General features: G+C 59.8%; 2 protein-coding genes across 2 annotated transcripts; one reads left to right on the top strand and one right to left on the bottom strand.

Annotated features, from left to right (window-relative positions):
* The first annotated feature begins 1,044 nt into the window (after positions 1-1,044).
* CNTNAP1 (contactin associated protein 1) lies at positions 1,045-9,778 on the top strand. Its single transcript, XM_071451066.1, has 24 exons — positions 1,045-1,222; positions 2,276-2,377; positions 2,514-2,707; positions 2,801-2,948; positions 3,131-3,334; positions 3,402-3,586; positions 3,667-3,810; positions 4,192-4,453; positions 4,844-4,993; positions 5,061-5,232; positions 5,313-5,419; positions 5,525-5,644; positions 5,741-5,944; positions 6,070-6,226; positions 6,382-6,509; positions 6,617-6,784; positions 6,862-7,080; positions 7,158-7,397; positions 7,477-7,713; positions 7,823-7,950; positions 8,061-8,154; positions 8,258-8,491; positions 8,614-8,661; positions 8,747-9,778. The coding sequence occupies exons 1-24, from the start codon at positions 1,144-1,146 to the stop codon at positions 8,935-8,937; spliced, it is 3,915 nt and encodes a 1,304-aa protein (XP_071307167.1). The 5' UTR covers positions 1,045-1,143; the 3' UTR covers positions 8,938-9,778.
* A 380-nt stretch (positions 9,779-10,158) lies between these two features.
* On the bottom strand, positions 10,159-22,622 carry EZH1 (enhancer of zeste 1 polycomb repressive complex 2 subunit). Its single transcript, XM_071451097.1, has 20 exons — positions 22,517-22,622; positions 21,885-22,005; positions 21,423-21,551; positions 21,026-21,145; positions 20,407-20,527; positions 19,558-19,731; positions 18,590-18,692; positions 17,404-17,567; positions 16,539-16,630; positions 15,807-15,981; positions 15,205-15,401; positions 14,736-14,827; positions 14,163-14,203; positions 13,611-13,736; positions 12,941-13,119; positions 12,331-12,426; positions 11,902-11,983; positions 11,704-11,784; positions 11,517-11,601; positions 10,159-11,417 (listed from the first exon to the last, which is right to left on the bottom strand). The coding sequence occupies exons 1-20, from the start codon at positions 22,525-22,527 to the stop codon at positions 11,357-11,359; spliced, it is 2,250 nt and encodes a 749-aa protein (XP_071307198.1). The 5' UTR covers positions 22,528-22,622; the 3' UTR covers positions 10,159-11,356.
* Between the last annotated feature and the right edge of the window lie 2,284 nt (positions 22,623-24,906).

The following is a 24,906-nucleotide window of genomic DNA, read 5'->3' as shown; positions in this document are numbered from 1 at the left end:
GTGCCAACTGCAGCTCTCTGCCCTGTGCTGGCTCTGGGGGTGCCTTCCTGCACCCTGCATCTGGGGGGAAGGGGAGGGAGGAGGGTCCTGGGGCCAGTCTGTGGGTGCAGAGCAGGGATTCTACACATCCCTGTTGGGGCTGTCACAGATCTGGCCCAGCACAGGGTCAGGATGTGGGGCTGAGAGCAGACAGGGTGGCAGGATAAGGCCAGGGAGGCTGTGCCTCTCCTGGGATGGACCTGTGGGCACTGCCAGGTCTGGGGGCCAGGAGGGAAGGTGCCAACGCCCTCAGCTTACAGTTCCAGCTCCTGGTAGCAGAACTGGTGCACTGCCAGCTGTCCCACATCCCTGCCACACCTGGGGCTTTCTATTCTCTCTCCCTGCCCAGGCTCAGCCCCGGCTGCCCCAGCTGATTGCGGTGCTGCCCTGCCCGGGCAGCCAGCCTGGCACATTCTGCCAGGTCTGGAGCCACCGGTGCAGAGCTGGGCACAGCCTGGCCGTGCTCCTGCTCCTGCCTGGAGCCAGCCTGGAGCCAGCAGCTGCTGGGGCATCCCCGTCCCCCGGGACTGCTCCAGGCCCCTGGGACAGCAGGACTCCTGCTCCCTCGGGGCTGTGGGGTATGTAGGGCACGCAGGCACCAGCCCCCCCAAACCCCTCTGTGGGCGTCTGGGGGTGGTTGAGAGCAGATACGAACTAAATCCCTTCTTCTGCACCACTGGAGAGAGCGGCGACCCCGAGACCTGCAGGCCTTAATCCACGGCTTGATTACAAACCCTCCACATCTGCTGCGGGGGGGCTGCGGGCACCGCTCCGACCCTCCCCGAGCGGCGGCTGGACCGGGCACTGCCTGGGAACCGACCGGGGGTGCCCGGGGAGCTCCCGCACAGCCTCCCGGTGCGCCGGTACCGCACTCACAGAGCCCCGGTGCAGTCCGGGGCCGCTCGCCGTGCCGAGGAGTGGGGAAATCGAGCTCCCTCCCGGGCGGAGCATCTGCCGGGGGCGCGGCGGGGGTGGCCGGGGCTCTGCGCCGCGCCCGGCCCGGCCCGGTTCCCTCCCGCCCCGTGGGCGGAGCCGCCGGCCCCGCTCCGCCGCGCGGCTGCAGCACCGGGAGCGGCGGCGCCGAGGGCGCTCGGGGCGCGCAGCATGAGCGCCCGCCGCCTCTTCGGGCTCTTGCTCGCCGCCTGCGCCGGCTTCCTGCGCCCCGGTCCCGGCTGCCTCGCACGTAAGTGGGGCCGCAGTCCCGGCAGCGGCCGCTCCGCACTGCGGGACCGCGCCGCCGCCCCGTCCGCGCATCCCCGAGCAGTCCCCGCATCCTCCGTTCCCTCGGGCGTCCCCTCTTCTTCCCCGGGCACCCCCCCCGGCATCCCTCGGGATCCTCCGCTGCCCCTGTTCGCATGGTTCCCAAGGTCACCGCCGGACGCGGCCGTCCGGGCTCTCCCGCTGACCGCGCCCCGCCCGGGGCGGCCCCGCCGCAGCCCCCCCGCCGGCCGCAGCCCCTGGGGACCCGGGACAACCGGGACGCCCCGAGGATGCGGGATGCCCCGGAATGCCCCGGGATGCCGAGGAGAGCGGGGACGCCCCGTGGGACCTGCGGGCTCTGCCAGAACCTCGGTCAGCGCCGCCGCCCGCCGGGCTGGCCCGCCGCGGGGCTGCACCGGGCCCGACCCCGTACCGGGGCTGGGGGCAGCCGCTCGGGAACGGGAATCGGCGAGGCCCTGGTCGCACCGGGCAGCTCCCCGTGGCCCCCTGAGACGGCGCCCGCGGTCCCTCCTCCGGGGCCGGGACGAAGGGGCATCGAGGCGGGGGTCGGTGGTACAGGGGAGGGCAGAGTCGGGGAGCGGTGGGCCGGGGGTTGATGCAGCACGGATCCTACAGAGAGAGCTGGGGATGCTCCTGAGCTCCCCGCGCTCCGTCCGACCCGGTAAGGGACCCTGAAAGAGGTTTGGGACCCCGGCCCCTCCGAAGGGTCTTCTGCCGGTGCTGCGAGGGTTCGCACGGGATCCCCCGGGCTCCCACGCGGGATCGTTCCCCGCCGGGGCGGGGCAGAGCGGGGGTCCCGTCGCCCACGTCAGTGCGGAGGCGGCTGGTGCCGGCGCCGGGCCCGCAGAGGTGTGTCAGCTCCGCTGCAGTGGGAGGGGAGAGCAAAGCGGGCCCGCCGCTCCGCCGGCCCTCGGGAGCCCCGGAGCCCTCGGGGTCCCCAGGGCTGGGGAGCTCCCACAGGGACACTGCCCAGCTCCGCGCTTCCTGGCCGCCCCCAACTCCATTCTCCCCTCAGGACCCTGCTATGATGAGCTCGTTGCTCCCCTTTACTCCTACTCCATCGGTGCCTCCTCCAGATATAACATCTTCTACTCGGCCAGCTTCGCCCGTCTGCACAGTGAGTCTCCCCGCAGGGGAGGTGGGCAGGGGGTGTCCCCGGCCGGGTTTTGCCTCTCGCGGGGCTGAGGGGCCCGGTCAGGTGCTGTGGTGGTGCCGAGCAAGCAGCCGCAGGCGCTGAGCTGCTCCCCCCGCAGGCACCAGCGGCTGGTCCCCCGACCCCCGGGACAAGCAGCCCTGGCTCCAGATCGACCTGATGCAAAAGCACCGGATCAACGCAGTGGCCACGCAGGGAACCTTCAACACCTACGACTGGCTTACACGCTACATCGTGCTCTATGGAGACCACCCCACCAGCTGGAAACCCTTCTTCCAGCAGGGCAGCAACTGGGTAGGGGGGAGCCCGGGGTGGGAGGGGGCTCTCTGAGGTGGGTAGAGACCCCTGACTCAGAGCAAGGTGTTGACAGTGACCCTTCATCCCCAGACATTCTTTGGGAACGTGAACGAGAGCGGGGTGGTGCGGCACGACCTGCATTACCCCATCCTTGCACGGTACATTCGCATCATTCCCGTGGCCTGGAACCCGCGTGGGAAGATTGGGCTGCGCCTGGGCCTCTATGGCTGCCCCTACCGTGAGTACCTGGCCAGGGGCTCCAGCAGCCCTGCCTGGTGGGATCCTGGCTCTGGCAAACCTCTCTCAGAGGGGGTGTGCCCAAACACTCTGCAGCCGTGGCAGCAGAAGGGTGTGTTCCCCATACCAGGGCACCTGCTGCTGCAGGCAGTGACATGGCTGGGGCTGCTCTGCTCTCCCCAGGGTCCCACGTGCTCTACTTTGATGGGGACGATGCCATCTCCTACCGTTTCCGAGCCAAGAGGGTCAGCACCTTCGAGGATGACATCTCCTTCAACTTCAAGACACTGGAGCAGGATGGGGTGCTGATGCACGGGGAGGGCTCCCAGGGTGACTACATCACAGTGGAGCTCAAACAGGCCCAGCTCCTCCTGCACATCAGCTTAGGTGAGCCGGGACCAGGGGCTGGGGGCGTGGGGCCAGGGGGCCACGGGCTGATGCTGGTCCTCCCCAGGCAGCAGCCCACTGCACGCCACTGAGGGCCACACCACGGTGGCCGTGGGCAGCCTCCTGGATGACCAGCACTGGCACTCCTTGCACATCGAGCGTTTGGGCCACTACGTCAACCTGACGCTGGACGGGGAGGTCAAGCGCTTCCGCTGCCGAGGCACCTTCGACCAGCTTGACCTCGAAACTGAGGTGGGTGCGCTGGGCAGGGGCTGCCAAGATGTTGATGGTGTCCTCCAGAGAGGGGTTGACACCTTCCCTCTGCCTGCCAGGTGTTCTTTGGAGGGGTGATCGACCACGACAAGCAGCACCTCACGTACCGGCAGAACTTCCGGGGCTGTGTGGAGAACATCATGTTCAACGGGGTCAACGTTGCTGACCTGGCCCGGCACCGGCGGCCCAACATTCGCTTTGAGGTCCAGCCTGGGGGGTGGCCCCTTCTCTCCCTGCTGTGGGGAGACCCCTGGGCATCCTTAGCCCCACTGCAGGGTACCCCCTTCCCTGGGACTGGGCTCCCTGCCCGCTGTGGGGTGATGTGGGGCCAGGCAGTGGCTGTGCTCAGCCAAGGGTACCCCCTTCCCTGGGATGGGCTCCCTGCCCACTGTGGGGTGATGTGGGGCCAGGCAGCGGCCGTGCTCAGCCAGGCGGTGCCGGATTGACCCTGCAAGGTTGTCCCTGGCCTGGGGCGCCCGCCTGGCTCTGCCAGGCATTGGGATCAATTGGGCACGATTGAGGCCAGCACTATGGGGATGAGAGGGGGACATTCCCTTCCTCACCCCTCCCATGGTCACTCCTAGGGCAATGTGGGCCACTACTGCCAGGACCAGCTGACCAGCCCCATCACCTTTGCTGGCATCAACAACTACGTGCGGGTGCCGGGGATCCCACGGAGGAACCGCCTGGCCGTCAGCTTCCGCTTCCGCTCCTGGGACACCGTTGGCCTCCTGCTCTACACCGGCTTTTCTGACCGCCTGGGCTCCCTGGAGATGGTGCTGAGCGAGGGGCAGGTCAATGTCTCCATCGCCCAGCCTGGCAAGAAGAAGCTGGAGTTTGCTGCAGGTGGGCTGGGGGGGTCAGGCTGGCAGTGGAGCATCCCCAAGCACCTTCCTCTCTGTGGTTATTATATTGCAAGAGTTCTATTGTCATTACATTGCAAGAGTTCCATATTGCTGGAGTTTCGTACCTCCTTAATGTTTCTCATAGGCAGCTCCTCTAGGCACTGACTTTTCCTTCTTCTTGCAGTAGCCAACTGACTCCAGTTCCCCTCAACCAACCAATCCACTCTTCTATAACACTCTTCTTATTATCAGCTACAGCTGTGGCCTGTTAAAATCAGGCCTGCTCCTAATCTTTGATAATTAACCCAGCTGCAACTCTTTAGGGGGTAAGATTACTTTCTATACTACCTTTATTTACCTACACTCTATCCCCCTACACCTCTCTGCACAGGGCATCGCCTGAATGATGGCTTCTGGCACTCGGTGCACCTGGTGGCACGGGAGGGCTCAGCTGTGGTGACCATTGACGATGACGATGGTGCCGAGTTCCGGGTGGCGCACCCCTTCCAGCTACGCACTGGCAGCCAGTACTTCTTTGGAGGTGGGCAGCAGGGCAGGGTCTGGGGCAATGGGTGCCTCGGGGCTGCTCACCCCCATCTGTCTTGCAGGCTGCCCCAAGCCGGCCTCAGTCACTGGCTGCCGGTCAAACCAGACGGCTTTCCACGGCTGCCTGCAGATGCTGAACGTAGACATGCAGCCCGTGGACGTGGAGCTGCTGGCACTGCAACGGCTGGCACAGTACCACAACGTGTTCTTCAACGTCTGTGGGATCACAGACAGGTATTGATGGTGCTGCCTGGGAGTGGGGGACATTGTGGGGGCTGTGCTGGTGCTGTGACAGGAGCTCTCTGTGCCCTCAGGTGCACCCCCAACCTGTGTGAGCATGACAGCCGCTGTATCCAGTCCTGGGATGACTTCATGTGCATCTGCGACCTGACGGGGTACAAGGGGGAGACCTGCCACAAATGTGAGCCTGGAGCCTTGTGGGTCAGGGGCAGTAGGGGCACCTGCAGCCCTTACTCCTGCCTGGTGCCTCCCTTGCACTGACCTCCTCTCCATTCTTTTCTTCCAGCCCTTTACAAGGAAACATGTGATGCTTACCGGGTCAGCGGGAAGACCTCGGGCAACTACACCATCGACCCAGATGGCAGTGGGCCACTGAAACCCTTCACAGTGTATTGTGACATCCGAGGTGGGGGTAGCAAGAGGGCAGAGGGGACCTCTGTCTGATGCCCCTGGAGCAGGGGTGTCCTAGGGGTCAAGTCCTAAAGCTCCCCTTTCACTGCAGAGGACCGAGCGTGGACCATCATCCGGCACAACCGTCACTATGCCACGCGAGTGACGGGCTCCAGCGTGGACCAGCCCTACCTGGGGGCCGTGGAGTACTGGAACGCCTCCTGGGCTGAGGTCTCAGCCCTGGCCAACGCCTCTGAGTACTGCGAGCAGCGCATTGAGCTGCATTGCTACAACTCCCGCCTGCTCAACACCCCCTGTGAGCGCCGGGAGAAGGGGGTCGGTGCTGCATGGCTGCACTGCAGGGCTGTGGGTCGGTGCTGCATGGCTGCACTGCAGGGCTGTGACACGGGACAGTGTCCTGACCCTCCTCCCTGCCTGCAGCTGGGCTGCCCTTCAGCTTCTGGATGGGTCGGAACGATGAGCGGCACTACTACTGGGGGGGCTCCCGCCCAGGCATCCAGCGCTGCGCCTGCGGGCTGGAAAAGAACTGTGCTGACCCCCAGTACTTCTGCAACTGTGATGCTGACCATGCAATTTGGTGAGTGGTGGCAGCTGTGGAACAGGAGCTGTGGGTGGGGACTGCAGTCATGGCGGGGCACAGACTCTGGGGCACTCAGATGGGTGTAACAGGGTTGTGGGCTGGTGAAGGGACAGAAACACCTCATGGCCCCTCTGATGCACTCACATTTGCAGGAGGACAGACAAGGGTCTGCTGACCTTTGTGGACCACCTGCCTGTCACCCAGGTTGTGGTTGGAGACACCAACCGCACTGGCTCTGAAGCCCAGTTCGTGCTGGGGCCCCTACGGTGCTATGGAGACCGTAAGTGAGCGGCCCCACAGAACATCCCCTGCCTGCAGAGTGCCTGCATGGAGGTCCCACATGGAGGGACCCTGCCCATCCCTCACTGCCCCTCCTGTTCCCCACAGGCAACACCTGGAACACCGTCTCCTTCAACAGGGGTGCAGCCCTGATCTTCCCTACCTTCCAAGCCAACCACAGCCTTGATATTTCCTTCTACTTCAAGACCACTGCCCAGTCCGGAGTCTTCCTGGAGAACCCAGGCTACCGAAACTACATCCGCATTGAGCTCAACAGTACGGGGGGGCCAGAGGCTGCAGGGCTGTTGGGGGCAGAAGGGCTGGGGCATCTTCTCAGCACCGTGTCCTTGCAGCCACCAGGGACGTGGCGTTTATATTTGACATCGGGAATGGGGACGAGAACCTGACGGTGCGGTCGGTGGTACCCTGGAACGACGATGAGTGGCACCAGGTGAAGGCTGAGCTCAACGTCAAGCTGGCCCGGCTGCGGGTGGACAAGCTGCCCTGGGTGGTGCGGCCATTCCCCCCACAGAGCTTTGTCCGCCTGGAATTTGACCGGCCCCTCTACGTCGGTGAGAGCCCCTGGCAACATCCCTGCACCCCCAGGTGCCCAGGTGCCACAGGGCACTCAGTGTCGGCCCCGCTGCAGGCGCGGCAGAGCACAAGATGCGCCCGTTCCTGGGGTGCCTGCGGGCGCTGCGGATGAACGGGGTCACGCTCAACCTGGAGGGCAAAGCCAACGAGACGGAGGGCGTGAGGGTCAACTGCACCGGCTACTGCCAGGACCCGCCGGTGCCCTGCCAGAACAGCGGGCTCTGCGTGGAGCGCTACAGCCACTACACCTGCAACTGCAGCGTCTCCGCCTTCACCGGGCCCTTCTGCAACCACGGTGAGTGGCAGCGCTCCGCAGGGTGGGAGGGGCTGAGGAGCCGGCGCTCCTCTCTCTCACCCCGTGGGCTCCCCTGCAGATATCGGTGGGTACTTCGAGGAGGGCACCTGGGTGCGGTACAACATCCTGCCCATGTCGCTGTACGCCGCCCGTGAGTTTGCCAGCATTGTGAGCAGCCCCTGGCAGCCCCTGCCTGGCTACAACCTCACCAGCGAGGAGGTCAGCTTCAGCTTCAGCACCACCTCAGCACCTGCCGTGCTGCTCTACGTCAGCACCTTCGTCAAGGACTATATGGCCGTGCTCATCAAGGATGATGGTGAGGGCAAGGCCCCCTGCCCTGTGGGTGCCACTTTCCGAGCCTATAGATGGGCTGGACGTGCCCACTGAGAGGTGCAGCCCTGCTGACAGCCCTGTGCTGCCCACAGGGAGCCTGCAGCTGCGCTACCAGCTGGGCACCAGCCCCTACGTCTTCACTCTCACCAACAAGCCAGTGACAGATGGGCGGCCCCACCGTGTCAATATCACCCGCCTGCACCGCACACTCTACACCCAGGTTTGCGCTGGGGCACCCTCCCAGTGAGGCCTAGGGGCTTCAGGTCAGGCTGGGAGAGGGCATGGGCAGGGTGGCTCTGTGGGCACTGATGCTGTGCACCTTCCTCCCAGGTGGACTATCTCCCCGTCATGGAGCAGCAGTTTTCCCTGTTTGTGGACAGCAAGCTGGACTCACCCAAAAACCTGTACCTGGGTCGTGTGATGGGTGAGCTGGGTCCTGCCCATGCTGGGGTCTCTGGGGTCTCCTCTGCACAGCATGGCCCTTGTCCTCTGAGAGGGATGAGTAATCTCCTTCTGTGGCCCCACAGAAACTGGCGTGATTGACCCCGAGATCCAGCGCTACAACACACCCGGCTTCTCAGGCTGCCTCTCAGGGGTGAAATTCAACACTCTCGTGCCCCTCAAAGCCATCTTCCACCCCACCAGTCCCCTGCGGCCCTACAGCATCCGGGGGGAATTGGTGGAGTCGAGCTGTGCCTCAATGCTCCCCCTCAGCACCATCCTTATCCCTCCTGAGATGGACCCCTGGTACATGGCCACAGGTGGGTGCTGTGGTGGGACCCTGGTGGGGATGGAGCCCTCGTCAAGCACCAGCTGCAGAAGGGGAGCTCCAGCATGAGACCTTGCTGCAGCCTGGTCTCAGCTGCCTCCTCTGTCTCTGCAGAGTTCCCCCACGTGCACGACGACGGCTGGATTGGGATCATCATTGGGTGTAAGTGAAGCCTCTGGCTGCTATTCCCCACTGGCACGGCCCTGCGGCCCCTCCCCAGTCCCTCACTGCCGTCTCTTCCCCGCAGTCGTGATCTTCCTGCTCCTGCTGCTGTCAGGGCTGCTGGTGCTGCTCTACTTCTACCACCACCGCTACAAGGGCTCTTACCACACCAACGAGCCCAAGGCCATCCAGGATTACGGCGGTGCCGCCAAACCGCCGGCGGCACGCAAGGAACAGAACCTGCCCCAGATCCTGGAGGAGCCGAGAGGGGACTAACGGGGCCGGGGGTGGGACGGGCTCACAGCCCCGGGAGCCGCCCGGCAATGAGCGAGCGCCGCGGGACCAAAAGGCCGAGCACACCTGAACTGCCAACACCCGCCTTCAGACTGACCGCACCGGGGCGGACCGAGCGCCACCTCCTCCCCACGGCCGCCACCGCCCGGCCCCGGAGCGCGGCCACGATGCGCCGAGCCCCAGCCTCGCTCGCCCCGGATACACCGACAGCCCCCACGCCGGAGGCCTCCACAGCTGCCAAACCCTGCCCGGCCTCTGCCACTCTGCCGGGGAGCCCCAGGCCCGGTGCCCACCCTCCCTCTGGCCGGGGGCACCCCTCTGCTGCTGCCACCCGTGTAGCTGACCCGCTGCTTTGCTCGCTTCGCCACGCAGAGAGAGCCACGAGCGCCGGCCGCGCCGCCCAGCAATACTGCACACCGGCCGCGCATGCCGCCACCGCACCTTGCTGAGATGCTGCTTTCATAAATCAGGTACAGATCCTTTCTACCATTTTTGTTGCTGGATAATTCTACTACACACTCTGGTTTTTTTTATTCTATCGGTTTGTATAAAAAACCAAACGGAAGCTCCCGCGGGAGTGAGGCCCCCGCGTGTCGTGGTACGTGGTCTGTAGTTTGCTACTTCTCTGTACGAAGTGCCAGTCCTGCCGATTACCTCCAGCCCAGGGAAAGCTCCTGTTCACTTGCTGTGTTTGTGGTAAGACAATGTTACAGATATGCATTTATCTACCCAAAGGCCTGGCTCCACTGGGCACTTTATTTTTAAAAAGTCTGTTCTTTTGAATGAGATGTGAAGATAATCAAATAAAGGCAGAATGATGGCATTTGACACTCCCCAGACTTCACCTTGGCAGCCTGGGCAGATCCTCCCCTCCCATCCCGGCTCAGCCTGCACCAAGGGAGGCACCACATTGGCAACAGCAATTCCTGGTCCCAGAGTGAGATGGAGGGTGCAGGGAGCCGGGGCTGGAGGCAGCTCAGCTGCTGCTGCACACACACATCATGTCCTGCTCTCCCCACCACCACCTCTGCCCCCTTCCCACCCTGAGCCAGTGTGATTCAGGCAGCTGGCAGCACAGGGTCACTCTGTCCCCCCTGGACCCTGGGAGCCACGTTGGGGACAGCTGGGCAGAGCCCAGCAGGCTGGGGACAGTCTGGGGACAGGCTGGTGCCCAGGGTAACAGAGGCCAGGAGCAGAGAAGGGTCTTTGCTACCACTTTATTATGACAAAGGCTACAAGCCATGTTATTTAAAGTGCATTATTATTACCATTATTCACCGTCAACAAACCACAGACACAAGCCTGGCATAGTGCAGATATGGCCAAAGTGGCAGAAGACGCTTAGGCAAGAGCAGGGCTGGCAGGAGCTGGGCGGATGGAGGTGGCAGGGAGCAAGGCTCAGGCAGGTGCTGGGATACAAGCACTGCTCCAGACAGACCTAAACACCTCCATGCTCCAGGGGCCCATCGTGGACAATGGGAAGGACAGACAGACAGCCTGGCCTGCCGTGGCAGGGGCCTGGGAAAGTATGGTGAGGGCTGGGCCAGGGAGGGCTTGGCTCCCAGGCAAACCCAGCACCTCTGTGTGCTCCTGGACTAAACAGCTGGGAGCGGGCTGGGGGCCTGGAGCCAGGTCAGGGCTCAGTCAGCTCCCCATGTCCCCCTGGAAACCCAGCCCTGGGCAGTGGGAGCACAGCCCAGCACCCAGCACCAGGCCAGGCAGGAGGCTGGTGCCGTATGTGGTTCTCAGGGGACAGCCCCAACCTTCAGGTGAGCCCAGCCCCATCCAGCCTGCCCTGTCCCAGCCCTGGAGCAACATCCCAGCAAAGGTGCTGACAGATGCAGGACACCTGGGATGCCTGCAGTCCCTCCACCCCAAAATACAAGGCCCAGCCACAAGTTGAGGATTAGTTTAAAGTGCTTTTTTCTTTCCTTTTTGCATGGAGTGCAAGGCTAAATCTCACCCTGCCAGAGAATATTTCCCATTTATTCCCAGGGCCAGGGGGTCACAAAGCCCAAGGAAGGTTTCTGAGAAACACCCCCTGGGTCACAACAGGCAGGGATTTTAACATCATCCTCTACCCAGCTCAGTGGCACCCCTACTCAAAGTATCATATTGCATAGTGCTGCTCTCCCATCCCCAGGCATCCCTTGGTGCCACTCCAGCCACAGCTGGGCAGTCCCCATTTCCCAGCCAGCTGGGGCAGAGGGGAGACCACCCTGGGACAGCCATGGCCCAGGGGCTGCTTACACTCCTGTCCCGAGTCCCTCTGGTGTCTGGATGGAAAGTAGCACTTGTGACACACACAGCAGCAGGAACAGCAGCAGTCATGTCAGCGTGAAGCAAACATGGCATTGCTTACAAGGTGCAGCAGCAAGGTGTGCCAGAACCACCCCGGAGCTTAGATGATGTCCGTCTCCCTCTCTATGCCGACATACTTCAGGGCATCTGCCTGGCTGTACCTGCAGGACAGAAATCATGGCTGCAGCAATGCTCCCCCCACAAACCTGCACAGAGTTGGGGTCAACCCTGCAGGCCAAGGTTGCTGCTGGCCCAGGTACCTGTAGTCAAAGAAGAGCTCCTCTCCTGCCTGGATGGCTCTCTTGGCAAAGATGCCAATGCGGTGGTCTCCGTTCACCATCACAACTGCAACCAGAGATGCAGCATCAGAGATGTGCAGCCCCAGCTTGGGCTGGAGCTCTCACAGCACCATGTCCTGCCTGGCCTGGCTGGGCAGGGGGACCTCACCTTTCGCATAGCAGTTGGGGTTCACTGAGTGGTTGGCAAAGCGGATTTTATTTCCTTTGCGAGTAGCGTCAACAACAAAATCTATTAAAAAAAAAAAGAGAAGGAAACCATGGTGTAAGGCCAGGCCTGTCACCAGGCAAGAGGTGGGCTGAGCATGCCCACCTGGCCTCTCCACCCCTGGAAACCTCAGGAAGTTACCATTGTTGAGGTTGAAGAGGAAGCTGGACATGTACTTGTCGTAGACCTTTCCTCGCCTGTCAGCCTCATCCTGTGAAATGAGCTGTAGAGGGAGATCACCTTGAGAGACTCAGCAGCTGAGGGCTGAGCCAGGTTCCAGGGCTCCCACCTGGAAACACCCCCCTGCTCTCCCTCCCACCTCAGGAGCTTGCCAGGGCTCCCAGGGATGGGGCAGGGCCAGAGCAGGGCTCTCAGGCAGCAGCACACACTCCTCCACAGTGGAGGGCCAGAGGTACTGAGACAGACAGCACAGGGCTCCATCTCCAGACCTGGTCAGAGCCCATGGGCACAGCTGAGGCAGGGAAGGCAGCTGACCCTGCAGCCAAAGGAAGCTCTCCCACCACACACAGCCCCCGTGTGCCTGGCCAGCAGCCCCAGCACAGCACTGACCTCCCCGCAGTACTCGGAGATGAACTCGTTCTTCTGCACTGCCTCCTTGATGAATGTCCCCCAGCCAGCCACGTCTGATGGGGCCAGCAACAAATGCTGGAACCAAAATGAAAGGAAATGGGGAGAGTTGGCAGCTACAGCACTTCACAAAACACAGGTCAGGGGGGCAGCAGGGAGCCAGTGTCCATCCAGCATCCCTTTGTTAAGGTGACACAGCTCCCTACACACTTACACCATTACATGGCACTGCTCAGGACCTGACACACACTGATTTGTGACTTTCTCTGAATTTCCCTTTTTTTTAAATGCTCAATTCCTTGCTCTGACCAACAGAATTCAAGACTAAATGCTTCTCTAGAGCCAATTTATACACTCCTTTGCTCTCACCATTCCTCACTCCCATCTCCTGACTTTGACATCCACAATCCCTCCTGATTTTTCTATCTACAATCCCTACTCCAGAGTAAGTGCTGCAGAGGCCCAGAGCAGAGCAGCTTCTTTTCCAGACTCTGGCAGCTCCAGGAAAGCTGTTCCCCCCACACACACACAGCAGCAGCAGCTGTGTGTCAGCTCTGCCCTGAGGCAGCCCCTGCCACGCTGCTGTCAATACCTTTTTGAGGCCTCGCTGGATGCTGCAGTTCTTGCAGGAGACCACCTTGCAGTCCCAGTGCTCTGAAGCCCCACAGGTGAGGCAGAGGTCAGGGTCACACTCCCTCACAGCCAGGTAGCAGGGGCACTGCTTGGTGTTGCACTGGGTCTTGCAGCGGCAGCCTGGGAAGCGGTTCTGACCTGCAGCAACACACACAGTGGGTTTGCACTGTGAGCTTGGAACAGAACAGAGGGACCATGCAGGCTCTCTGCCCCAACTGCCCCTCCCCAGCCAGATCTTGAGCAGGGACAGAATAAAGTCTGGCTGTTTTCTCCACTGCAGAGCTGGGAATGGAAGCCCAGATAGGATAAACAAACATGGCAGAGCAGGGACCCAATGCCCAGCCTAACTGCTGGAGGCTCATCCTGCTCACAGGGGACCAGCAGCAGCACCCACAGGATACAGACACAGGGATGAGCACTAGCAGGAGTGTCTCAGCTGCCAACAGCTGCATGGCAGCACAGAACCATCTCCTTTTGGACCTTAGCTAACAGAACTGCTGTGGATGGACAGAGCAGCAAGTACAGGAATAAAGTAGGCACCCAGCAAGCCCCAGCTCTGCACCCTCCCTGTGATCTGTGCCAGGAGAGCTGGCTGTTTTCCTGCCCAATAGTCCTTGACCTCTTCTTACAGTCAGGGTTGCACTGGCAGAACTTCTCACAGAAATTCTGAGTCATGATGCAAGGGCAGGAGCTGTCACAGGGATGCTCAGGGTGGTCACAGGGCTGGTAGTTGTACACCTGGGTTGGTGAATTATCTAGACCAAAAAGAGAAATGCCAAGATTGGAAGCTGAATGTTGCAGGAACCATTTCAAAGCAGCAAGTGCAGGGCACTGGAGCCAAGAAGGTGCAAGCTGCCCATCTGCCTGCACTGGGCAGGGAGCCTGGCAGCACCCAGCTCCCACAGGCACACACATGGCTGGGCTCACTGACCACAGCCCAGTCCACAGCAGGGCTGCACACTGCCCTCAGCCTCCCCTGGCTGCAGCAAACCCTGCTGCACATGCAGCTCCAGTGGGCACTGGGATGGCCATGATGCCCCTGGCACCCCAAGGAGCCTGGCCAGGGGCAGTCACTCCCCTCAGCAATGCCAACCTGCCAGGCTGGTGAGCAGGACATGGCCACCCTGCTGGAAAACTGAACCTTTGCAAACCTCCCATGACACAGCCACAGCCAACTCTACCTTTCTTCAGCTGGATCTTCCTGCAGTGTGCAGCCCACAGCCTGCAAAGGGAGCAGAGAAGGTTGAGAGGATGTGTAAGCCATCAGGGAGAGCAAGCCAGCACTGCTGAGCACCAGCAGCCAGCACAGCAGAGATGGGCCTGGCAGATTCATGCATTAATGATCAGCAGCCATCATAAAGTGGAGAGAGATGAGAGTGATGCAGCTGCAGCAGGAGCTCTTTAAGCCAAACACTAGAGCCAGAATAATATTGGACACACTGAGATCAACACACAAAGTGGGTTACAGGTCAGGGAGCTGAGGCAGAGGCTGCTCTTAGGGAAGTGGCACCAGGACTAGCAGCCTGTGCTGCCCTATCCTCGAGCTGAGCCTGGGGCTGCAGGGCCACTGAGCCCCCAGGCAGAGCAGCAGCCCTGGAGCTGGGCCAGGGCAGCACCCAGCAGCAGCAGCCCCATGTGACAGCAGGATGTGCACGCAGATGGGAGCCAGATGGGGATTACCAGGAATGCATTGGCACAAAAAGCAGAGGATCTGGTTGCATTTTAAGAACAAAACAAGCTTGTCCAACACTTGCCTGTGCTTCCTTTTCTTCTTCTGGGATGGATTCATTAACTCATTTGTTGGCAGTTTCGTTATAAGCGATTCCTTCACTGCAAACTGAAAGACCTACCAAAGAACACAAGCAAAAAGAAGAAACAAGTTCAGTGCACTCAAGTTGTTTTATCAAAAGCATAAGGAGAGTGTGAGTAAGCACAGCAAGGCTCACAGGCCTGGGCTGAGAGAGCAGCAGCTCTGCCCCATTTTCCTGCCTATGGCACACTGCCTCCTCCTGCCTGGAAAATGAATGCCTGCACACCTGGCTGTGACACTGCACACGGGAGGGAACCCACAATGCCAGCAACAAAGGGCTCACTCTGCCAACAGCAGCACTGCTGCAAAAGCGTTGATGTGGGGAGGTTTGTGGCAGAGAAATAAAATCAACAGGCAGTGGCTCTGGCCCTGGCCCCACTCTTGCAGCTGCATCGCCTGCTCTGGGCACCCACCTGCTTGCAGGTCTTTGTCCCCAGCAGCCTGGCAATTGAGCAGAAGTTGTTGAAGTAGGTCCCATGGAACACACGGAAGAGTGACTCCTCGGCTCCTGTCCACTCCACGGGCTCCTGCGGTGTCTCCACCGCAAACAGCTGGGAGGAGGCCGGGCTCAGCTTCTGCTTTGTGGGGGTTTGGCAGCGGGAGTTGGCCTCTGGCAGGAAAGGCACATGGTAAGCCAAACACACCCTGGCCATCGTGGTTCTGGGGGGCAGTGGTCACCCCCTAGTGCCCTGCAACCCTGCACTGCATTCCCAGCCACACACTCCTGCTTCAGGCCAGGCACAGTGCTCAGGAGCCAAGGGCTCGCTCTGGGCTTTGCAGGTCCCAGCAAAGCTCTTGCTTGGCCTGGCAACGTTCCTCCTTCCTGGGAAAGGACAGTGAATCCCACAGCAGCAAGGGCAGGGCTGGTGTCCCTCATGTTTGCTGGGAACACTGACTGCTAACTCCAAATTCTCCAGCTGAGCAGTAAGCAGAGGGGAGCCTGGGAGAACTCCAGCTGGGAGGAGCTGCCTGCCCTCACAGAGAGGAGTGGGGTGTCCCAGGACTGGCACCATACCCGAGGAGCTAGAGGCCCACTCGTTGCCCGTGTCGCGGTCGCTGTCGCCCTCCCTGGTCTCGGTGACAGCCGGGGTGCTGGAGCAGGACGCGCCCACCACGTGGTGCCGCCGGCGCCGACGCCCGGAGCACTTGGATCGGGGGTTGTGCAGGGCAGCAAACTCCTTGGCTCCTTCCTGCAAGCAGAGCAGAAGACAAGACAGGTGGCAAATGACCAGGGAATGCAGGAAGGCTTTTCCACAGACCCTGGGACAAGCCCTGTCCTGCCACCACCAAGAGCAGGTAGAAGAGGCTGGCCACATGTGGTCCCTTCAGCAAGTGCCAAACCAGCTGCTTGTGTTGCATGTTCCCACTCTGTTCCCTCTGGCATTGCTGCCCAGTCAGCAGAGGCTCCCTGGCTTGAACCCCCAGCCCACTCCTCTGGATCCTCCTGACTTCTCGCTCTGCTCCTTTTAGCAAGGGCTTAATTTCTCTGACACTGCACTGAGTCCAGAGAAATTATCTGTAATACAATTTCCCATCTGCCAGCACTGCAATTAATCTTTATTGGAGATCTGCTATAATATGCATCTGGTAAGGTCTGCATTTGCAGTCATGCTCCTCTGAATCCCACAAGGACCAGAACTAATTCTGAAAAAATTATCCAAGTTGTGCAAAAGATCCACAGAGCTCTGCAGAGCACAGCTGGCCAGGGCACTTCTCTCATGGTTTCTAAGGTGACAGAGAAACATACCAGCCACAGGAAACAGTCTGCGCCGCAAGGATCTGGCTCAATCTTGGTCTCTCTATTCTTTCGTTTGTACACATTAGGAGTAGCATGAAAAGCTGAAAAAGTAACAGTTATCTTTACTATTAGCATTCTCCAAGGGTCTCCCCCCACTCTGCAAGGGACAGGAAGCAGGAGCCTGTGTAGCTGAGGGTTCCCCTGGCAGCAGGGCCTGAGGTGACCAGACCCACAGGGTAACCCTGCTCCAACCCACAACGGGCACTAGGCAGCTTGGGAAGGAGAGGCCAAAGGAGAAGGATCAGCTTTCACACTGAAACAAAAAGACCACGTCATATTAATATTATATCTTTTAATAAATAATTCACTGGAAAAAGTCCTGTGACTTCCCAAAGAAGCCCTTAAGACCTGGAGAACAGCAGGTCCAGCAGCTAATCAGTATCCAAAAGGCTTTGGCAGGACCAACCGCAGGAACATGACTAAGACGAAGCTGTAAGTTCCAGTGAGGCAACAAAACACAGGGGGCATGTCCAGACTTTGGCAGTGAAACATTCATGCCTTTCACTGAGGAGCTTCTGCAAAGCAAGAGCAAAGTCTGGTGGCGGCAGGACTACTGCACAAACTGCCGGGAGCTCGGCGGCGGCGTGCTGAGCGCGGAGAGGGGACGGCCGCGCGCGTCGGTCTGCCGTCCGTGGGAGCCAAGAGCGGAGCCGTCTGTACCAAAGGCTTCTGGGCACCCGTCAGCTCCTAAGGCCCCACTGCAAACGCACGAGGCACCACCCTCCAGAGACTCCAGCACGGACTAAGCAAGGCGTGCAGAGGAAAACTGAGGAGAAAGGGCTCTAGGGGAGCGTCCGGCTGAGGCGGCACTTACGATGCAGAAAGCAGTCGTACTTGAAGCAGCGGCGGCAGAAGAGGGTGTGGAAGGAGTGCAGGGACTGCTCCCGCTGCACCGACTTGGCGCACGGCCCGTCGATGTTGGGGGTGCACTGCGGAGGCAGCACGTTGGGGTCAGACACCTCCGTGAGCTCCCGGTACCTGGGCACAAACACAAACACCCAGGGATGTGCTTTCCCCAGCTGGGACAGCTTTACAGCACCATCAGGCCCGGGCCCGGGTACTGTTAGAATTCAGGACATCCCTCTGGCTGTCCTGCATTGCCCAAACCCCTGCCAGGGGGCTCAGAGAGCTTGGCACAGAGCTCAAGACACCTGTGACTTTGATTGTGACCCATGGAAAAAATTATCTGAGGATCTACAAGCCACAAAAGTCTAAATAGAATAATAATTAGCTTGTCACAGGGTGAAAAATAGATTTTTTTGGGATTTTTAGAATGGGGGTTCAGGAGGCAAGAAGGAGGGATTATAATAATAATTAGCTTGTCATGGGGTGAAAAATAGATTTTTTTGGGATTTTTAGAATGGGGGTTCAGGAGGCAAGAAGGAGGGATTATAATAATAATTAGCTTGTCATGGGGTGAAAAATAGATTTTTTGGGTTTTTAGAATGGGGGTTCAGGAGGCAAGATGGAGGAATCTGGGCATGGCCAGTCTTTCTCCTTCTTCTTGGCCTCCATCTTCTGCTGTGATGTTGGCACTTTTGGATTGGTTTAAGGTAGAAGCTCACTGTCTAACATAGGTGATAGGTATTGGGAAGTTATGGTAAATAATGTACACGTAGTTTTTAGTATAAAAAGATAACACCAGTGTGCCTCTGTCTGACCTGCTGAACAGACCTCAGCAGGCCAAAGAAAGAATTTTATAGATAAGAAACAATAAACAACTTTGAGAATGAGAATAGAAGAGTTCTGACTCCTTCTTTGACTGCTGGGCTGGGAAAAGAGAATTTCTAACACATCTGGGGGTCACTCTGAGCAGCAGAAGTCCTGAGAAGGTACCTCAAGACCAAACTGCAGCTTGTAACACTCAAAACACACTCTGCTCACAGAGCCTGCAGGCACTGAGCTTTGTGGCCCAGCCAGCCCACAGTGCTGGTCTCTGAAATAAAGATTTCAACTCTTGCTAAGAAAAGGAACAGACAACAGTGCAGGAATTTTTCTACCTTTCTTTCATATCCTCTGGGAAGCCATACTCAGGAAACATGGAAGAAATAGCAGTGAATATCATGTCATTGGGGAACCTCTTCTTTGAACACTTCTTGTTACCTGCAAAGAGAGGAGACACAATTCTTCAGACAAGCTGATGTGGGTGGGTCTTTCCTCCCTGCACAGAGCAATTCCAGAGATGCTCAGGATTGTGTTTTAAGACAGAAATGTAATCCCATGCACAACAGATAACTTTGTGATCTGCAGCCAGGCTGAGGTATTCCCAAAGCAGTGCTAGGCCACTTTCAGTGGAGCATGATGCACTGCTGGGAGCACCAACTTCTCTGAAGTGCTATTACTATTTGTTTCTGCCAAGAAAAAGAACTTGCAGACAATGCTTTTCTACATCCACAGAAGTGTTGGTGTTTGTGCTGCCCATATCACTACAGACCAAGGACAAAGACAAAATTAACCAGCAGCATTCAAAAGGTCATCGAGGACACGTGAAAATCCACAAACCAGAGCTTCCTCTAGGCAACAAGAGCTCCAGGTGGCACAGGAGAGGGAAGAGGAACACTAATACATGGAAAGCAGGTCTGGAAGGGATTTGAAAATGTCCATCTCCCTGCCTCCCACAGAAACAGATCCACCCACACCTCCCTGACAGGTGTTTGCCAGACCAGCACTTGAAAACATCCCACAGCCTCTCAGAAAACACCCAGCTCTGCTAATCTCACAGGAAGTGGGTTTCCAGATGACTCATCTAAATAACTTCTCACCACACTTTCAGATGGTGATTTCTTCCCCTGTCCATAGCAGACAGTGAGAACAGACCATTTCCCTTCTGCTACAGAACTTGTCAAGCTGGAACTGCTCTTGGCACATTAACAAGCCAGGGATGGCAGCAGAGCAGTGCCCAGCGCTCAGGAGGGGCAGGACAGAAATGTGACCAACATAATCTTCACTTCTCTGGGGGCAAACCCACCTTCCACTGCAATTCGCTTTCTCTTCCTTGTCACTGGCAGCTCCTCCTTTCCATCCTCCTGTTTCACCTCAGAATCATTGTGTCCTTCCTCTTCCTCGTCCGAGTACTGATTCAGAGCATTCACTAGCTCCAGGAACACAGCATCACTGATGAGGACTGACCCTGAAATCATTTCTGAAACACACAGAAGAGGCAGTGCCACCATCTTTCTCATTTCTCACCGCAGCAAACCACAAGCCTAGGTGCTCTGCTACCCACCAGAGCCCTTCTCTCAGTTTTTTTGGGGTAGGTGGGATTTTAGCACTAAAGTCAGTAGTGGTGCATCATTTTCAGCAATCTGGGGACAGGCCACACCAGTTTTTCCTGTCTTCCTCCCTGCTGGGTAATTTTATGACGGGGCAGGCAGCGCTTTTCATTGATTAAACTCTTGGCTGAATCAACAAGCAGAACAGGGTTGCTGAGCTACTCCCCCTCTAGCACATTTTCAGCATCCCAGAGGATGCCAGTGAATCCCTGCACACAGGAGAACTGGCTCCAGAGCACTCCAGGCATTAAAATGGAGTGAGGTACCCAAAGGCAGGAATGTGCCCTTGCAAAGGAGAATAGCAGGCACCATCCTGTTTCCCTGCTCTGAGAGCTCCCACAGAAAAGCTGGTTGCTGCTGCCACCTTTTGACTTCTGAACTACTTGGATATTTGCAAGAGACTGAATCACAGACCCATAGGAAGGTTTGGGTTGGAAGGGATCTTAAAGCTCATCTTGTTCCACCCCTGCCATGGACAAGCCAGGTTGCTCCAAGCCCCATCCAGCCTGGCCTGGAGGGGACAGAGCTGGCTGCTCCCAGGTTACCTTCCTCTCCATGAACTTTGCCATCATAGTTATTAATAAGTTCTTCAATGAAAGTTTCATCTTCTTCCTTCACCTCGTCGCCCATGTAAGGGATATTGCATAGAACTGTTTCATCCTCCACCTGAAGAGAGATCAGACACAGCTCAGAAAAGCAGAGTTTGCTGACCCCAATGGGGCTGTGCTCTGGTCCCTCAGACCTGCCAACAACACACAGCAAAGCTTCAGATCTCTCATTACTGACACATCAGGGCTATCCCACTGTAACCCAGTCACAATCAAAAGGACCTGCCTAAGAAATAAATCTCTTTGTATAAAGGGAAATAAAAATCTTAGGGAAAAACACAAACAAACAAACCCCCCCCCCCAAAAATAACATATTTACTCGTTGAATCCTGTGAAACAATGGTGACTCTGTCAAGAAGCCACATGCAAATGAGACTACCTGGTGAGGTAGTGTGGACACAAGGCTGGCTGGGATTCTACAAAACAAGCAACTAAAGTAGCATTTTCCATCATCTCTCAAGCAGATGTTGCCTGAAACAAGTGGGATGAAGAGCCACTTCCCAACTGTTTAACAATCAGATGCTGACCTCACTGAGACCCCATGCTTCCCACGTACCATGAAATTCTGCTGAAGGGGGGACCAGGAGTACATAATGGGCACCAGTGCCACTGTGTTCAGGGTCCTCATGTACAGTGTCTGGCTTGAAAATCCCGGGAAAATGCTCTCAACAGTGCACTGGAATACAAGTACAGAGAAGGTCAGTGAGGAACCACTCTGGGAGGCTGCCACAGCCTGAGGAAAACTGAATTCAGGACAAACACAGAAGCCCCACATGCACTCTGTGCACTCCATCACAGGAAAAAGCCTTGGGGGTACTTTTTATCCATTTCTGCATTGCAGAAGTGTGAGGCATGGACAACACAGACAAAAACTCATCCACATCCCCACAGCTCCCTGCAGAGTCCTGGCTGCAGTCCCCACTTGCTGATGCTGCCCCTTTTCCTCTGCACACCTGTTTCAGGAATGGGTGCCCACTGACTGGCTTCATCAGCTGCACTGGCTGCACTCGAAGCTTCTTCCAGTCTTCATTAAGGATCTGAGTCTTTTCATGAACCTTCGCAAAGTTGGCCACAAAGAGAGCCTGAAAGAGAGGGAGCAGTCTCAAAATTTAAGAAAACCCATTGAGAACTCCAACAGCACTGAAAAGGTTCAGCAAGGAGAAAAAAACAACTGGAAATGAACTCTCCTGCTGCAGTTACACCAGTGCTTGTTCAATGGCCTTGTGTGTGCAACAGCTCCTGCCCACACAGCTCAAGACAGAGCATGAGGAGAAGTGGCATCTCTTCCCATTGACCCAAGTCAAGCACAGCTTATCAATTCACCTCGCTGACACCCTCTGGTATCACTCAAGACACTCTGAGCTGAAATGAATTCTTTTTGGGGCATCTCAGCCCAGTCCTTGCTTTGGCTGTACCTTTGCTCCCATGTTTGCCTGGAACCTCTTGAGCTGCCGCAGACGCATGTACTCAGACTTGACTTTCCTTTTCCAGTACATGATACACTTGGATGTCGGAGGAGTGGTAATTTCCATTTTTCTGAAACAGTACAGAAAGAATAAACATTAAATAATGGCGAGCTCAACCCCGAAACAACTGATACTAGAAAAACATCCCTGTGGACCGGAAAAACACTCTGTCCATCAAAGACTTAAACCGAGCAAAATTACGCCGCCGCTCTGCAGCGCTCCTGGCTGTGGAACACCCCCAGCCGAAGCGCACGGACAGGCCCGGGACAGCAGCGAGGGGCGGTGCTGACCAGAACCGCCCGTGCTGTCCCCCGAGCCCCCGGGGCGAGCGGGGGTCCCCGCCCTCCCCCGGGACCCGCCGCCGGGGAGCCGAAGCTCCACTCCAGCCGCCCTCCCTGCCACTCCGGCCGGGCCCGAGCGCGTCCCAGCTCCGCCAACAAGAACCGGAGCGAGCCGAGGCCGGGCCGGGGGGGAGCGGGCCCGAGCCCCGCAACTCCCTGCCCCAGCGGGCCCGGCTGGTACCGCGGGGACCCGCAACCCCCCGGGAACGCCCGGGACCCCCCGGCCCCGCCCGCACTCACTGCTCGGCCATCGCGACAGGGGGAGGCCGCGCGCCCCCGCCACACTGCGCGCGCGCCGGCCCGCCCCGGACCCCGCCCCGGGCCCGCCTCAGGCACCGGACCCAGCCCCGGATCCCGCCCCGAGCCCGCCTCAAGCACCGGACCCGGCCCCGGATCCCGCCCCGGGCCCGCCTCAGGCACCGGACCCCGCCTCGGCCCGCCCCGGGCCCGGTCTCTCACATCGCCAGGCCCCGCCCCCGGTCCCTCACACCCCCTGGGCCCGCGCCCTCTCATCCACAGGCCCCGCCCCTCTCATCCACAGGCCCCGCCCCGCGCCGCCGCCGCCGGTGCCGGTGCCGGCGCCGGTGCCGGTGGGTCGGGGCGCATGGGCTGTCCCGGCGCAGCGGGCCCGTTCCAGCCTGGAGGACATCCCCTGTCGGCTGCGGGGAACGGGTTAAGCAGCAGCGGCTCAGTGCCGTGCCCGCCCACTCCCGGTGTGCCTGGGCCCTCCCGGCCCCTATTACGGGACCGGCCCGATCCCGCGGGAAGCGTTGGTGGGACAGCGCCGTTCCCGCCCGGTTCCACAGCGCTCCGGGCCCCGGGACAGCCCTGCCCGGCGTGGCCACGCTCCCCGACGAGCCGTGCCGGTGATCCCGGGTCCTTTTGGCCCCACCCCTCCCTGTGGCGGCGCCGGGCAGGAAGCGGCTGCGGGCGGCCGCTTTCCTGCCCCGGGGGCCCCGGCGCTGGGGAGCGGCCGGAGCTGCCTGTGCCCCGGCGGGGGCCCCGTGCGCGGTGCGGAGTGCGGGCTGCCCCGGGGCTCCGGCAGGGTGACTGCGGGGTTCGAGCGGGGCCGGCCCGCCCGTATCTGGGAACTCCGCCGAGCCGGGTGGGGCGGGGGCCCGGCGTCCCCCGACTCTGCCGGGCATTGGCTCGGGAGCGGGCGGAGAGCTCGGGAGCCGGGGTCCCGGATAGGTGCCCGGGGGAGCCCCAGCCGAGCGCAGGGACCCCGCTGTCGGGAGGATGAGGATGCTCCCCGGGCTAGGGCCGCTCTGCTGCCCGCTCGTGTCTCTGCTCCCGCGGGTGCGGCAGAGGCAGCTGGGGGTGCTGCACGGAGGCCTCAGTGCCTCCACATGCACACTTGGAGCATCACAGGCATGTGTCCCCAGCCCTGCAGGCTGGCCTCATGCTGTCCCCTCCGCAGCACCCACAGCGAGCTCTCCAGTGGCACCCAGCTGCTCTCCTGCCCTGGCCTGGGGCCATCGACACCTTCTTTCTGCGGGTTCACGCTGAATTCTTCACCAGCTGCACAGAGGCCAGGCTCCCCAAGCTGGGCAGTTGGCCCCCAGTGTGGCTGTGGCTGCCTCGTGCCCCTCGCAGCTGCCCTCACACTCAACAGAGCCCAGAAAAGGGTTCCAATCCCAGGGAGAAGCTGCCCATCTCCTGCTTGCGCCCCAGGTCTTTGAGGGGCCAGCGACAGCCTCCTTCCCTCCCCGTCCTGGCAGCTAATGAGTGGGAGGACAGGACTGAGGGTGAGGGTGACAGGGCAGAGCAGGGATGGGGAGCTTGGGATTCCCTGGGCATGGAGGGGGTCCCGTGGCGCGAGGGGAGGCTGGGCACGGGGCTCCAGATGCCTGCATCTGCCTGGGGGAGCACCGGGGGGAGAAGAGCCCCACACAACTGACCCCGCACCCCAGGTGGGGGCTGGCAGGGAACGCCGGGGATGCCAGGCTGGGTGGGGAGCCCTTGGCAGGCAGCCACCGTCCTGTCCCTGCCCATCCCCTCCGGACGCCCCAGGAGGGGGGCGGCCGTCCCAGCCCTGGGGCCGCGCTGAGATCATTGGGTGTCTCCCTGGCAGAGGCTCCTGCCACCCGGCTGGAGGCTCCGCCGGCTCCACCAGAAACAGGGACCAGTGGCTCCAGCCCTGCAGGCACTGGAGAGCTGGGGATGACTTCCAGATGTGGCCACTCGCCCGCAGAGGGTGGCTGCTGCAGCCGGGGAAGCATCAGACAGCTCTGCCAGGACCTTTGCTGGGGAGCTGCGATCCGCAGCAGGGAGGGTCCCTCCGAGCTGCCCTGCCCTGCGCTCCGCTCCCTGCTCTGCAGGCTGATGTTAAAGGGCTGCGCTCTGCCCCGGCCAGGCGTGAAAGGTCCCGTGTAGGAATGTCGCAGACCCGCGGGCTAAAGTCACCCCCAGTGCGGGGGACACGGGCCCCTGGGCAGGAACTGCTCCAGGAAGGGGGGCTCTGGCAGAGTCAGGCAGGCGCCAGGCTGGACAGAGCAGGAGGAAGGCACTGGGGCCAAGGACTGGCAGGGTTGGCCAAGTGTCTGCCCTCTCCCCACCTCCTCGGCCTGGTGCCTGGGGGTGGATTGTGTCATCACCCTTCCCTCCTTGGCCATGGGCAGGAGCTGGGG

The sequence above is a fragment of the Agelaius tricolor genome, unplaced genomic scaffold (genome assembly GCF_023055355.1).
Source record: "Agelaius tricolor isolate 1412-34295 unplaced genomic scaffold, bAgeTri1.0.p SCAF_31, whole genome shotgun sequence".
Taxonomy (NCBI): Eukaryota; Metazoa; Chordata; class Aves; order Passeriformes; family Icteridae; genus Agelaius; species Agelaius tricolor.
Note: the sequence above shows the minus strand (reverse complement) of the source record. Positions and strands in the feature narration are given on the sequence as shown.